We start from the raw sequence: 16,955 nt of genomic DNA, 5'->3' as shown, positions 1-16,955 counted from the left end.
TAACTGTTCAATGTGAGCTACTATAGAGAGAATTACAATAGACCAAAATTATATGAATGTTGTAAAGAGAGACAGACAGACAGACAGACAGACAGACAGACAGACAGACAGACAGACAGACAGACAGACAGACAGACAGACAGAGAGAGAGAGAGAGAGAGAGAGAGAGAGAGAGAGAGAGAGAGAGAGAGAGAGAGAGAGAGAGTAGAATGGGAGAATAAAAACAAATACTTCATTAGCTAAAACGCAAGACAGTAAGCATAGGTAGACATAAATAAATAAGGAAGACCCCCCCCCCCTTTCGCCCTTTCCCTCCTTCTACTAACCTGCCGTAGACCCTCTTACCTAATTATCCCTTCATCCTCACCCCCTTACCCAACATACCCCTCACTCCCTCCCTCTCTCCATCCTCCCCTCGACCTCCCTCACCTCCTCCTCCCACCCCTTCCCCTCACCCCCTCCTCCCACCCCTTCCCCTCACCCTCCCCCTCCTCTACCCACCTCCCTCCTCCTCTCCCCACCTCCCCCTCCTCTCACCCCCTACCCCTCCTCTAACCCCCTCCCCCTCTCCTCTCCCCCCACCCCCTCCCCCACCCCCTCCCCCTCCTCTACCCACCTCCCCCTCGCCCTCACCCGCTCCTCTCCCCCCACCCCATCCCTCTCTCCTCTCCCCCTCCCCCACTCCTCCCCCACCTATCCCATTCCTCCTTAACCCAAACCCTCTACCAAAATCCTCCCCCCCCCCCTCCCCGCCCCCCCCCCCCTCTTACCTGTGACTTTCTGGATCAATAAACACGGTCTCGCTACCTTGTCCTTGATAGAATTCCGAATATGACTATTCACAAGTGGGGGGAGAGGGGGGTGGGGGGTAAAAGGTAGGGGAGAGGAGGGGGAGGGGTAAGAAGGAGGGGGAAGAGGTGGGGGAGGAGGGGGAGGAGGGGAAGGGTAAGAAGGGGGGGGAGTGGGGGAACTGAGGGGTTAGGGAAGGTACAAGGTAAAGATTTGAGGGATAGAGTAAGTGAGGACTATTAATAGCCACTATAAATCGAACAATATGGTTAAGAGAAAAATAAATAAATGTAAGGAAAGAAAGAAAAAAAAGGAAAAAAGAAAGAAAGAAAAAAAGAAGAAAAATAAATAAATAAATAAGATATATATATATATATATATATATATATATATATATATATATATATATATATATATATATATATATATATATATATATATACACACCATGCATCATGCACATTTCATGGCAAGTAACAAAGTATCTCAACCAATTACATAACTACATAGCTGATAAAATGAAAACAAAACTTTAACTTAACCTTCGTAACCTCTTGTTTAGAACTAAGAAAAAAAAACCTTCAACCTCCCCATTAAATCAGATTCCTTCTTCCCGCAGACCGAAGAAGTCCGGCCAGCAGCAGCAGCAGCAGCGCCTGGTTAACCTCAGGAACAAGTGGGTGGCTTTTGTCGCTCGTGAGAAGCCAGAAAAGAAGGCTTCGTTTTGCCTCACTGCTTTCTGTTTCTGTCTTGATATCTTACTGTGGTTGTGCTTCACATACACACACGCACGTACACGTGCGTGTGTGTGTGTGTATATACATATATATATATATTTATGTGTATATATAGATGTGTGTGTGTCTTTATATATATATATATATTTATATATATATATATATATATATATATATATATATATATATATATATATATATATATATATATATATACACACACATACACACCTGTGTGTGTGTTCATATACTGTCTGACACATTTTTTTCACATTTTTAGGTTGATCTACATTTTCTAACCGACATATAGGTCTGATAAATTGTCAGCATTTAGTTTTCAATCTCTCTCTCTCTCTCTCTCTCTCTCTCTCTCTCTCTCTCTCTCTCTCTCTCTCTCTCTCTCTCTCTCCCTCTCTCTCTCTCTCTCTCTCTCTCTCTCTCTCACTCTCTCACTCTCTCACTCTCTCACTCACTCTCTCACTCTCTCACTCTCTCACTCTCTCTCACTCACTCACTCACTCACTCACTCACTCACTCACTGAAATGTCATATTCCGTAGAATGACTCACTCGCATCAATACGACATACAACTTATCACGTTTATTCCCACGATGAAAACGATTAATAAAAAAGTTCCATTTTATTAACACCGAAATTGAATCCCACCATATCAAGTAGGCCTACAACCTCTAAGGCGGCCTCCCACAGACCGACTTTTTTGTCCTTCTCTCGCCTAATAAAGTCATTTTTTGAAGATCGTTGTGTAATATATAGTCTATCGTCTTGTCAGCTGTCAACGTCTGTCTGTGTCCGTAACTGTCAAGCAAAAGTTAAGCATTTTTATTTTCAAAATTACGGATAAGCTTACAATGAAATACTATTAAAATATTTATTGCCATTATCGTTATCGTTATTATCACTATCATTATTGTTTTTATTAATATCACTATTATTGATGCTATTAATATTATTGTTATTATTATTATTATTATTATTATTTCATTATTGTTTTCATCATTATTATTATTATTATTTCCATGAAAGTCAATATCACGTACAAATATTAGAGAAAATAGAGAGATCATATTTAGAGAAAAAAACATGACAAGACGTTCGTAATAACCGTCATTTTTTCCCCTCGCGGAATTCAAATTATTCCGCCAACCTTTGTGATTTTAATGCCATCGATCACCTGTAATTTACCTGCCTGGCTTAACGACCTCTCGACGGCATGCAGATTGAAGCAAATTGGATAAGGAATTCTTAGGAATAAAACAATATATGTACATGTTCCAGACCTGAGGGCACGTGTCTATTTTATTTTCTCTATTTATTTAACATTTTTGGTTTCATTCGCGTGTGTTCTATATCCGCGTGGTAGAATATATTTTTCCTTTTCTTTTTTTATTCGTGCATGCTCTGTGTCCGCATGATTGAATGATTTGAAAGAAAAAAAAATTATACGTCGAGAATGTTCACTAGTTCTTGTTCGACAATTGGCCGCCTTGTTCGAATCGATGCACGACGTTTAAATAATCTCGAACAAATTCATCTCAATCGTTCGAAACCCGAACACACTCAACACCCACACCAATAACATCGAACCACCTTAACTACCATTCTTACAAACGAACCCACACGATAAACCTTAATAATCTTTATCACCATGTTCGTTTTTTTTTCTACCCAACAGAGTCCTTTTCAGCGATCGGGACGAGGCGAAGCTTATCATCGACCTGGAACGCCAACTTGCGGACAAGCAGGTCAACATGGCTGACCTGAGGCGGACGATGTATGACCTGGATCGTGACCGGAATGACTTCCTCTCCGGGGAACAGGTCAGAGGTCAAAGAGAGAGAGAGAGAAGGAGAGAGGGAGAGATATAGATAGAGGGATAGATAGAGAGAGAGAGAGAGAGAGAGAGAGAGAGAGAGAGAGAGAGAGAGAGAGAGAGAGAGAGAGAGAGAGAGAGAGAGAGAGATACAAGAAAGAAATTAAGAAAGTAAAAAAAAAAAAAGTTTTCATAAACTACTAATACGATAAAAAAAATCTACACCCCCCCAAAAAAAAAAAAAAAAAAAAAAAAAAAATATATATATATATATATATATATATATATATATATATATATAAAGTAATAAAAACTATATATCTAAATGGAACCTCTTTCCCGACGCAGGTCAAAACCGCCCTGCAGCGGTGCAACGTCGACCTGCCCCCTGACCTGCTCGCCCGCCTCATGCTGGCCACGGACCGCACGGGCGCCGGCATGCACAAGATCGAGGCCCTCATGAACTATCTCACCAAAGTCAAGCCCGAAGCCCATGGTATCATGATAGGTAGGGATGGGTATTGTGTGTATGGCTGTGGGTTGGTAATGTCTCTTTTTCTTTCGTTTTTTTTTTTTTTTTCTCTCTCTCTTTTTCTTTCGTATTTTTTGTTTGTATGTTTTTTTTTTCTCTCTTTTCGTTTTTGTGTTATGTCTTTTTTGTGTGTTGTTTAATGTCTTTTTTTTCTTTCTTCCATTTTCTTTCGTTTTTTTGTTTGTATGTTTTTTTTTCTTTTTTTTTGTGTTATGTCTTTTTTGTGTGTTTTTTTAATGTTTTTTTTTTTCTTTCTTCCATTTTCTTTCGTTTTTTATGTTCTCTTCTCTTTGCTTTCTTTTTTATCGTTATTTTTTTCTTTTCTTTTTTATTATTCATATTCTTCGGTGTTTTTTTTCTATTTCGTTGTTTTGTTGTACTTTTCTTCTTTTTCTTCCGCATTTGGTTGTTGTTGTTCTTTTTTTTCTTTTCTCTTTCTCCTTCTCCCCTTTTTCGTCTTATTCCTTCTATTCTTCTTCTTTTCTTCCTCCTCCTCCTCCTCCTCCTTTTCCCTACCTTACTATCCTGCTTACCCACTTAGATATATATAATCTCAATTTCCCACATTTCCCACTCTTTAACGCTCGCTCTCAAATTATTCAGATATACATTTACATCTTAATTTCCCATATTTTACGTTCGCTCTCAAATTCTTCCTAAAAAAATCTTGCAAACATCACCTTTATTGCAATTTTACGTTCGCTCTCAAACTATTCCAAATTCCTTGCAAATATCGCCTTTATTGCAGGCAGCAGATACGAACCCCCGGTGGCGAGAGGAGGGCGGGGGTCGACCTTCCAGAGTCAGGCGTCTTTGCAGCCCTCGTGGGGGGCGCCGACCCTTCCGCTGGTAGGTGATGGGGATGGGGATGGTGGTGTGATGATGATAATGATGATTATATATATATTTTTTATCATGATTTTTATTATAATCTATCCAACAGCAACAGTTGCCAGCGAAGACGGACTACCTACCTGACGAAGGCTTCATCGAGGGCCAGGCTGAGGCTCCAGGGTCGGTCTCCCGCGCCCCCTCCCTGGCCCCCTCCCCGACGCCCTTCCAGCCTGCGAATTCTCCTGTAGGCCCGGGGGAGGCGCTGGAGGAGGAGGAGGAGGAGGAAGACCAGGAGCCCTTCAACATGCACAAGTGGAGTGAGGACTATACGCACCTCGCCCAGGCCGTGTACGGGGCCGACCACGATCAGTCGGGTACGGCACGAGGCCTCCAGAAGGGATTTGGGGGCGTCGGGTTTGGGCGGGGTCATGTGAACAGACACACGGGCAGACTGACAGACACACGCACACGCACACATACTCGTATACGGACACGGGTACAAACACGAACGCATACACGCACACACACATTCATCAGTACATGTATATTCAGTTTGATTTTGAAACGAAACCTGAAGCCGAATATACTTACCGAAAAAAATTAAATATACGCTTTCAACCTCTCCCTCAAACCCTCCCACAGGGTACATGCCACCGGAGGAGGTTCGCCACGTGGCCTCCACCTACAACCTCGTCTACAACCTCAACATCTCGGAGGCGTCGTTGACCTCGGCCATCTCGTCGGCCACTGACCCGAGCTACGGCGAGGTCAACCTTGAGTACTTCGTCGCCAGCCTCCAAGACCTTCACTTCCAGGAGAAGGGAGCGTATTGAGTACAAACTTCGGACAGGTTGGCGACTGCGCGACCGTTATGGTTTTATTTTTGAATTTTATCATCATTCTGTTTATTTATTTGTTTGTTTTACTGATTTTATTTATTTATTTTTGAGGGGGCCTTTATTTGCATTCTTTGCGTGTGTGTGTCTTATTGTTATCATTAAGATTTTTTATTTTTTTACTTAATTTATATTTCACTCTTGTTTGTGGAAGATTATGTCGATATATTTGTTTTCTCTCATTCTCCTTCTTTCCTCGTTCTCTTCTCTGCATCTTTTCTAATTCCCTTTTTCCGATATTCGTAAAGATGCTTAAAGATAATTCAGGGATGAGGAGAACGAGCGTAAATTAATTATGGAGATCGGTCTTCACTCTTAATCAGTTTTTTTCTGTCCTAACTATTGATATACCTGAATCTATCTTAAGGAGAATGTACCACGAAGCATTCTCTCTTTTTTTTTTAGATTAATAATTCAAATTACATATAAAATATATTCTAATTATCATCCCGTTGAAGGGATACGAACTCACTCACTTTTGCAGCTGAGTGAGAGTTCGAATCTAGCATGCGTGAGGATAATGCTACAAACATTATCATATTCATACATTTCTTATATATTTAAGAGTAAATTGGTCTTACTCGGACGGAAATGTTAGAAAGAGAGTATAGTAGTATTGGTTTGAAGTAAAGAGTAAAGTCATTCTGTTTTTGTCTAGTGGTTTGTGGGTTTATCTCTCTCTCTCTCTCTTTCTTTTTCTCTTTCTCTTTCTCTCTCTTTCTTTTTCTCTTTCTCTCTCTCTCTTTTTCTTTCTCTTTTTTTCTTTTTCTTTCTCTCTTTTTTTCTTTCTTTCTTTTTCTCTTTCTTTCTTTTTTCTCTTTCTCTTTCTTTTTCTCTTTCTCTTTATTTTTATTTTCTCTTTCTTGTTCTTTTTCTCTTTCTTTATTTCTTGTTCTCTGTATCTTTCTTTCTTGTTCTCTTTTTCTTTCTTGTTCTCTTTCTCTTTCTTTCTTTTTGTTTCCCTTTCTTTCTTTCTTTCTCTCTTCCTTTTTCTTTCTCTCTCTTTTTCTTTTTCTCTCTTTCTTTCTTTTTCTCTCTCTCTTTTTCTTTCTTTTTCTTTTTCTCTTTCTCTCTGTCTTTTTCTCTTTCTCTCTCTTTTTCTCTTTCTCTCTCTTTCTTTTTCTCTTTCTCTCTCTTTCTTTTTCTCTTTCTCTCTCTTTCTTTTTCTCTTTCTCTCTCTTTCTTTTTCTCTTTCTCTTTCTCTCTTTTTCTCATTCTCTCTTTTTTTCTCTTTCTCTCTTTCTTTTTCTCTTTCTCTCTCTTTTTCTTTTCTCTCTCTTTTTCTTTCTTTTTCTCTTTCTCTCTTTTTTCTCTTTCTTTCTCTTTTTCTTTCTCCCTTTCTCTGTCTTTTTCTCTTTCTCTCTGTCTTTTTCTCTTTCTCTTTTTCTCATTCTCTCTCTCTTTTTCTCTTTCTCTCTCTTTCTTTTTCTCTTTCTCTCTCTTTCTTTTTCTCTTTCTCTCTCTCAAATATTCAATTTCTTATGAAACTAGAAGTTGTTTCAACTGGACATAGCAACAGTATGATAAAATGAGCATTTGCTGAACATACAGAACTTATGAGTTATAAAAGAAACCGGGATTGTTGACACCAACCTCTTTATAACGGTAGACTGAAATAAACCTGTCACAAACTTGCCATTTATTTTCCTTTTTAGCCTACCAAATCTTATCAACCTTGAAATTACGTATGCATGTAGAAGCACATGTGGCTACGTCTTGAATATATATAAGACTCTTGTGATAGCAGATTTTTTTAAAGATCACTACTTCAGTGTAAGTAAATATCTGGGAAAATAAATTAACGCATGTTGCTTCCCTTTAGAAAATCATAATACATTTACTTTGCAGTTTGCAACAAAAACTGAATGCATGATCATTTCTGACACTATTTTTTGTCGGATTAGGAAGCATTCAAAGAGCACAGGTATCCATTGGCTAACGACCCAAACCCATTTCGTAAAATGTGTCTATTACAAGTTTTTTAAAGAAATATTTCTGAGTACCCAATTTTCTTTGACAAATAGCACTGGCGAATCCTTAAATTCCTCCTTGAATCTTTTGCAGATCTGGTTCTCCATCAAAATCTAGTCCATTGTGAATGATCCCGCAAACCAAAGCCCCCCAACCCATGCTGTTATCATTGGGGAAGGCTTTGGAGAAGGGGACTGAGGCCCTTTGTAAAGGACCACCCCTATGTTGGACCTCAGCCCTCGCCTCAACTAATTTTGCATTGCCTTTTCTTCTCCCCCTCTCCTTTTTCCTTCTCTTCTTCGTCACGAGAGCCGTGGTAAAATAATTAAAAAGTGGCTTTGCCAGTCCTGAACGGCCTCCCTTAATAACTGTACTGTTTCTGTCTCCCGGCTGATTGTCATGTGACAAGGACTGGTCAGACTGTGAAAACGACCTGCTCGCTTACCTCGTCGTCTTGGATGCAGTGGCAGTACAGTGCTACACTATTCGTCCCAGAAACCAAAGTCCAACTCCAATATTGCCAATTAACTTCCGTAGACATGACCTCTCCCATGAAGTTTCTATTGGTGGAGTGTCTTGCCCTGTCCGATTATATCGACCCCTTCCCTACTGTCAGAAATATTGGTGTTTTGCCCACCCAGTCAAATATTGTTGCTCCACAGGCCATTGCCCTCTATGTGGCCAACCTGGTCATGACCGTTCAAAATGTTCTGCTCAGTCACGTACGTGTGTCAGTTGTGATGGCTCTCATAACGTATTTCATAGGAGCTGCCGTGCCTATAAGCTCGAATGTGAGGTAGTTCTAAGATTCAAACTATACTTCACTGTGATTGAGACCAGACGGAAGTACATAGACGCGGATATTCTCTCTTAACCTACTCTAAAGCTGTCTTTCGCTCCGCTCTCCTTCTATTTTCTCAAATTGTCTCAGCATCTCACCCTTCTATGTCAGTCCCTTATTATACTACGTCTACTCCCCCTTTCCCACAGTCAAAATCCAGATACTCCAATCCCAACCACTTTCCCAATGCTTGCCCCTCCTTCTCACTCTACCTGTCGCATCAGGCAATCTAAACGTTCTACTCCATCTTCTCTCCTATGCCCACACTTCCTTCTGCTCCTCGGACATCTGTCCCCTCTTCTCATAAGAAAACCCTTTTTTCAGACTTCCCCCTCAAAAATTCTTGACATCCAAAACCTCCAAAACATGACCCAAGGGATCTCTCCACTTGTTCAACCACCCTCCATTCTTATTCCTTTTACATTTAAAGTAATTGCTGGTATCCATTTTCCTCCTGAAGTTCCGCCTAGTGCTCTTCCTCCTGCTCTTTCCCAACACACCCAGTTTTCTCCTCCATATGCATCATTCCCTCTTCTTCCCCCATGTTATCCCTACCGTTCCCACCTGTTTGCTCATGTGATTCTTCTCCGGATCCTTCCTCTCCTGACATTCTTCCCGATACTTCACCACCTTCCCCGGTTCCCTCATCTCATTCCCTGGATTCTTTTCCTCCTTATCCAATGACCAATTCTACCCATATTAGCCGTCGATTGTTTCATTATGGCTTTTTTTTTTTTTTTTTTTTTTTTTTTACAGTTTTCCTCTTCATTCCTCAAACATAAATATTCTCCATTTGGCCAAATCACCCCAGGCCCTTGACCCCTTCCCCTTTTACAAAGCCCTGCCGTACTCCATCGCTCTCCCATCTTTACCCTTTTTACTACTATCCTGTACTGCTCAACAACCTTTGACATTTACCACATTTTATCCTAAACGTTCCCTCCTTTTTACCCTTTTTGCCATAATACTTTATCATAGCGCTACATGACCTTTGATGCCTAGCACATTTATTTGTTTTAACCTAACTGTAAACCATAAACACAGACAGACACAAATACACACAAACAACAACAAAAAAGTCTTCTGTTTAGCAGAGGCGAAGTTAACGATAACTGTGGCCATGTTCTCTGGAAATGTATCACACAATTACAAAGTTTCTTACAATGTTCTTATGTATGACTTGTCCTTGTACGATGACATTATGATCTTTTATGTATCAAATTTAAGTTCACCTTTGAAAATATCTGATTTTAATATAATATATATATTTTTTTTATACAGAATACATATAAAAATATTTGTTTAAGCTCAAATGCATTTTTTCATTATAAGTCTTTTCAGCAACCCTAAAATATTAGCAGAGCCTATTAAAAGATTCCAAGCCCCTCGGTTGATCAGACATCTAGCTACTAAAGTGTAGAGATAAAATTACCTTTAATTTATTTTCTTATTTATGATATCATAGCCTGATAACAAAGAGGTACTTTGTATTCATAAACTACTACTGTAAGGGCTTTGACAAGTATCCAGTATTGTAGGAAATAAAAATCTATTTTCTTTTCTGTTACCAGAAACTTTTTTTTCATTTGTGTTCATACTTAACAGTTACGTGTGATCCAGTGTCATTAAATACAAACACACACCTGTTAAATAACATTTATTTACTGCATTGCTCTTGTTTTTCTACAGGAATTTATCATTCAAACTCCAAACCACACATGTATCAAAACACTACAAAAGACTCATGTTTCAGGAAGTCTCACATTTCACCCACAATTATGTATCTGTATAAAATCCAGAAGAGAAAAATTCTTCGCAGTCCAGCTGAATCTCAAGTGGAAAAGAATGGGACATCAAACTGTGACATTCTCCGCAATAAAAGAATGTATGATCATAAATAAAATTTTCTGTAAGAACTATTCTTTTCTTTGAATAAATGAGAATATAAAGTAAGAAAGTGACAAGCAAATTGAGTATATATCTCTTGGAATGCATAGAATACTACCAACTAGTGTACTAAAAAATTGCCGAAAAGAATGTGTAGAAATTTAGTGTGCCATCTTCAGTTTGATTTTTATAAATAATCAGTAGTTAGGCGGTATAATAATTCCTTCTAATTTACACAGTTCCCATAACATATTTTAAAAGTTTGCTTTGCTTCTCCATTAAGAGATCTCTTTACAGAAAAAAATAATTCACATCCTTCCATTGCCTGTTATTCTGTTCTGTCATAATATCGTCTTACTCTGTGTGAAAATAGGATGTTTCAACTGTGATAACTTATACCTTGAAACTAACATCCCTACACCTTAAAACTTGTAGATAAAGGTAAAGAAATTGCATGCTTAATAAAAGTGCATAAAATCATACATTTATATGGATTCCTGGTAAGCAGAAAATTAGCAAATTTGTAGACACTGTAAATGCCGATCTTAGTCCATCACTCTTAAATGAAATGGTACAGATGGAATTATTTATCATCCTCGTAAAATTTGGATAGGTAGAATGAAGTAGGTTTAGTTTTCTTTTTGGCTGATATACGTAAGTTCTTGGAATTCACTGATAAGTAGGAAAAGATTACGGAAGAAAAGCCACTGTACCTGATTTATGAAATGGTTCGTCACCATTTTTAGAATCCTTCTGGATTGGATCTCCATGTACTCAAGATTGAAATTTAGTCTGAGCATAGCAAGTTATCTACCATATTATACACACAGCAGCATGTTTTGCTATGCAGGGAAAATTATGGTAATGTAAATCTAAATAAAAATAAATAATTCAATTCTGCTACTAAGACAATAGGTAATATTTATTATCTGTAATTACATACATTCTCCTCTACCCTTTCTTGGTATTTTTATTTAATTATTTCTTTTTAACTTTCTTTGGTCATTTGCATTCAATATATTTTGTATTTCTTATGAATTCAATAATAAGCTTATACCTCCTTCCAAAACATACATTCTTCCTAAATTAAGTGAATAGGAAAATAGATATGAATAAAATTAAGAGAACAGGAAAATAGATATGAATAAAATTAAGAGAACAGGAAAATAGATATGAATAAAATTAAGAGAACAGGAAAATAGATATGAATAAATATAAATTATACAACTATATACAGTATGTAGATAGATAGACAGACAGATAACATAGATCAGATATATAGAAACATACATACATACATGTTCAATAGTTAATCATTAAAAGCAAACAAATGTGCTAGACATCAAAGGTTATGTATCACTATAGGATGGCATAGTAGCCAAAACAGTAAAGAGGCAGGACTGACTTAATGAGTTAATGATTAAGAGTGTTACACATACAATACTCTCAATAGTACTGTATTGAAAAGAGGGGTTTGGGTATAGGGTGATTAATTGCAAAAGGGGAAAGGGTATCTATGTATCTTAGGGAGGAGAACACATTGTCAAACGAGATAGAGTGTGGACAGGACAAAGGGTGTAACTGAAAGAGAAATATTGCATGGGAAGGAACACAAGGGTGGCTTAGAATGTGGCAGGAGATAAGAGTGCGTGAAGAACTCACCCGAAGGACTCCCAGTGGGCAGAGATGAAAGCCTTGCAGTAAGGATAATGATCAGTGGCTTGAACAGATGATAAATGGGGTTGGTGTGGATATAGTAGCAGAGCATGCTAAGGCATCTGCCTGCTCATTGCTGGGGATCCCAACATGGCTGGGCACCCATCAAAACCTGACAGACTTGTGGTGCATTCACAATTAGAACAGCCAGTCCTGAATCTTATGGAGTTACAGGATTAAGTAACAATAGAGAAAGAGGAGGAAAGAAGTAAGGGAGGACATGCGCTGAACACAGTACAGCTTTGTTATAAGGGCACTGGACTTGGGACAGAAGGGAAAGTTGAATATACGAGAAGGAAACAGTACAGCGTAACCAGCGCCATAGAGGGATATAGAGCCATCAGTGTAAACATGTGTACTGAAATGGGTGAGGAGGACAGATAGCTAGATGTCTGATTTCTGTAGACCAGAGAAATCAGGAGAAAATACAGGAAAAAGGTAAATGCTAAAGAGGAAATAAATGGATAGAAAATACATACATGCATAAACATATAGGCAGATAGATAAATGGACAACTAACTTGATAGCAAGCTAGACAGAAAAATAGATTGAGATGAATAACTGATTGACAGACAGAGAGGCAGACTTATAAATTGTAATAGAAGATAAATAGATAAAAAGAAAAACATGTGATATGACACATATATACCTAATCCTCCACTTAATATGATAAAAGAATAATATTTTAAGGAAAATAAACAGAAAATACACTTTTATTTTAAAAAGACTCTATTTTGGGTTCAATTAGAAAAAAAATTCTCCTCCAATATACACAGCTGCTTTAATTCCCTCAACACAATCAATAACAGTTTAAATGATGGATGATCAAGAAATATTTAGCAAAACAAGTGAAAAATAATAATAATAAATAAATAAAAAAATAAATAAAATAAAGAAGAAAAATGAGGAGAGAGAGAGAGAGAGAGAGACAGAGACAGACAGAGAGAGAGAGAGAGAGAGAGCGAGAGAGAGCGAGAGCGAGCGAGCGAGAGAGCGAGAGAGAGAGAGAGAGAATCAAAAACGTAGGCGAAAACCATCCAACACGTCAATCAACTGCATCCTTTTCCTGTATTCTCACTGCTGGAGATGCATAGTTTTCTCTGAGCTGACTTACATATGGGCTTGTGTACACACTGTTTAAGCCTTCCCTTTTAAAATGTGTGTGTGTGTGTGTGTGTGTGTGTGTGTGTGTGTGTGTGTGTGTGTGTGTGTGTGTGTGTGTGTGTGTGTGTGTGTGTGTGTGTGTGTGTGTGTGTGTGTGTGTGTGTGTGTGTGTGTGTGTGTGTGTGTGTGTGTGTGTGTGTGTGTGTGTGTGTGGTGTGTGTGGTGTAGTTTGTGTGTGTGTGTGTGTGTGTGTGGTGCGTGCGTGCGTGCGTGCGTGTGTGTGTCTGTGGTGTGTGTGCGTGTGCGTGTGCGTGTGGTGTGTGTGGTGTGTGTGGTGTGTGTGTCTGTGGTGTGTGTGTCTGTGGTGTGGTGTGTGTGTCTGTGGTGTGGTGTGTGTGTCTGTGGTGTGGTGTGTGTGGTGTGTGTGGTGTGGTGTGTGTGGTGTGGTGTGTGTGGTGTGGTGTGGTGTGGTGTGGTGTGGTGTGGTGTGGTGTGGTGTGGTGTGGTGTGGTGTGGTGTGGTGTGGTATGTGTGTATATATATATATGCATATATATATATATATATATATATATATATATATATATATATATATATATATATATATATATATATACATATATATATAAATATATATATATATTGATAATAATTTCAGAGAGCAACATAAAATGCTACAAACAATTATATAACATTTTAGCCAATGCTTTTTACAGTATCATTAATAATAAAAAATTATGCTTGCTGTATGACCTAATTAACATGAAGTGTTAATCAAAATTTATGTGAAGTGAAACATCAATTTGCAAATCAGAGGCCAAATCATATAAAATTCCATATGTATACTTCTTCCTATGTTACATAGTGCTGTTCTGTACATCCTCCTCTAAAACATCATATCTTTTTATAGAAAAGTAAAAAAAAAGAAAAAAAAAGAAAAATACAATCATTTCTTCAAAGCCTCCAAAAATATATATACATATATATGTTCTTGTTAAAAATCATAATAACTCACATGATATATCCTTTTTAAAGAAAGGATTTAATCTACACAAAAAACAAATATGATGCAATGTACCTGACTAAAAACAACACTAAAAGTAAGAGAAAAGATAAGGGACACCATTTAAGTGATGACACAAGGTAGATTTTGTAACGTGAAGTAAAAAAAAACTGCAGAGGCATGATCTTTGTTAAAATGACTTTTAGCATATATCCTGAAGATGACATAACAAATCCTGAAAACTTCAGACAAAAATTATAAAGATGTTTTTCATCAAAACTGAACATAACTGCCTCCTATACTGCACTTGGCTGATTTGCTTTAGCTGAAATCTGAAGTCATGGCAAGCTCACCATTACGTTTCCATCCTTCACTTTATGTCACCCTTGTTGCTTTTCAAATCCAAAAAAATTACTATATTCACATATCTCATGAAAGAGCATGTTCTTACATAACCCATCAAAAGCATGGCGCACACCAAAACATTATACCCTCTCAAGATAAATAAGCATAATTCCAAAGAAAATTGACTGAGAAATATAACTACTCCAAATTCAAACTCAAGAAACAGATGTATTCAAAGTCATACTTTATTTCCAAAATGACTGTCAAGAATATTGACAAAGACCCTTTTAACTTCATCTATACATGCTGCAACTGTTGTACTTGTGTATATACAGGTTCTGAGACTTATCCAGAGGCAGTGATTAATAAATAAACTTACATGTTCTGGATATCACTATCAAGCAGTCAATGTTCTGATAACAGTTGCTCACACATATCCAGTATGTCCTTCTCCTTTAGCAATATAAATGTGTACAACCAGTTTTACCTATAGTACATTTTTTTTATGGAGATACTGTAAACAAACCACCTTGCAAACTCGATAGGTACCTCATAACTGTGAAACTTTCTATGCCATAATGTTAGTCTTAGCACAACAATGTAATCTTAACAACATACCAACAATCACTGCCCAGTAACAAAGATACTGATAACAAATGTATGTGGTTTCATACAATAATATTATATTATACATGACAAAAGGGAGATATTTGGCACATTTTATTACTTAAACATCAAATATAACAATATCTTATTCAGTTTCAAATGTTTCATATACTGCAGACACATCTAATGATAGGTGTTCCTTTCAATATCTTCCACATTTACATATCAGATTAACTATTACCAATTATAATTGAATACCTAGATTTTCTTTTTTTATAAATGTGTATATAAATATAAATGTGTGTAAGTACGTAAATATGTATGTGTATATGTATGGATGCATGTAAGTGTATATGTATGTATGTATGTATGTAAGTATATACGTATGTACGTATATAAGTATGTATGTACGCCTATATGTGTATGTGTGTGTGTCCTGTGTGTGTGCGTGTGTGTGCATAAGTGTGTGTGCGTGTGCGTGTGCGTGTATGTGTGTGTGTGCGCGCATGTGCGTGTGTGTGTACATATGAATATATGTATATGTATATGTATATATATATATATATGTATATATATATATATATATATATATATATATATATATATATATATATATATATATATATATATATATATACATACATACATATATATACATATATATACTGTGTGTGTGTATGTATATGTATGTATGTATGTATGTATGTATGTATGTATGTATGTATGTATGTATGTATGTATATGTATATGTATATGTATATGTATATGTATATGTATATATATATATATATATATATATATATATATATATATATATATATATATATATATATATATATATATATATATATACTTAAAATTGCATTACTTTAAAAAGGAAAGAGAAAGAGAGAAAAAAATAAAACACACACGAAGGCATAGTGTTTACATTCACCCAATATCATCATGTTTATATCCATCCGATTTGGATTTTGTATATTACCACCCTTATTTCTGCAAATACCCTACTGTGCAACAGTACTACGCTAACATCATGGCAAAGAAGCAACATTTAAGCAGCAAAAGGCGTGTCCACACAGCCCAACACACAATTCTGTAGCAATCCTTATATTAGCAGACTGGGATACACCTTCAAACCAATAATGCTTCGAAGAAAAAAAAATTAAATCATACGGTATAAATACTTCAACACACACACACACAGACAACACCAGAATGAAAATCCTTCCACCAGAAGACAGGTAATATAGAATTCTGTATAATAAAGCTTTGCTGTCTCTGTCTGGTATGGAGAGATTATCAGTCTGTATCTTCGAGTACAAATATTCCTGTAAAAGTCCATATTCCCCTGTTACCACACCTTCACTTTGATTGTGTATCCCAGTAAACCAAAATTGGCAGACACCTCCATAAAAAAATCTGGTTAGTGCTCCAGACATACGCACAGCAACAATAGAGAAAAGATGGGCATTCTATGATGAAGTTGGTGAGTTTTGGGACTACCATTTACGTTCTTATTATAAACCTACTTTGTGACTTATAAAGTGAAAATTCTGCAGCATTGCAGTACCTGCTGAAAATATCTAGAGGGCAGGTACAAGTATTATATACAACTATATTCATCTCATTTTTTGGAATAAAAAAATATCTAGAAGCAATAGTATAATCTATGTCTTAGGGTGAATAAGATGTCAGTATCAATATATTAGCAGTGTTTGATCTTGTGGAAATACCGGCACCTATATATAAATATTAAACATCTCACTAATTTCTGACAATGTCTTGGTGTTGTCCCCACCATCAGATCACATACCAGTATTTCATTGGACGATAAACCTTCTCACTCTAGCGCATATCATAAGC

At 37.1% G+C, this 16,955-nt stretch overlaps 1 protein-coding gene across 1 annotated transcript in view; it reads left to right on the top strand.

Moving 5' to 3' along the window:
• LOC113816309 (uncharacterized) overlaps positions 1–6,318 on the top strand; it is a 43,532-nt gene extending 37,214 nt beyond the window's left edge. The window contains exons 6-11 of the mRNA XM_070137583.1: positions 1,409–1,465; positions 3,220–3,364; positions 3,706–3,865; positions 4,638–4,738; positions 4,833–5,097; positions 5,366–6,318. Of these exons, the coding sequence (XP_069993684.1) occupies positions 1,409–1,465; positions 3,220–3,364; positions 3,706–3,865; positions 4,638–4,738; positions 4,833–5,097; positions 5,366–5,556 (919 nt within the window). The 3' untranslated portion in view covers positions 5,557–6,318. The remainder of the gene's footprint in view (positions 1–1,408; positions 1,466–3,219; positions 3,365–3,705; positions 3,866–4,637; positions 4,739–4,832; positions 5,098–5,365) is intronic.
• Positions 6,319–16,955: the final 10,637 nt, after the last annotated feature.

This window comes from Penaeus vannamei, chromosome 23, assembly GCF_042767895.1.
Source record: "Penaeus vannamei isolate JL-2024 chromosome 23, ASM4276789v1, whole genome shotgun sequence".
NCBI lineage: Eukaryota > Metazoa > Arthropoda > Malacostraca > Decapoda > Penaeidae > Penaeus > Penaeus vannamei.
The sequence above is the reverse complement of the archived record's forward strand: the minus strand, read 5'-3'. Positions and strand labels throughout refer to the sequence as shown.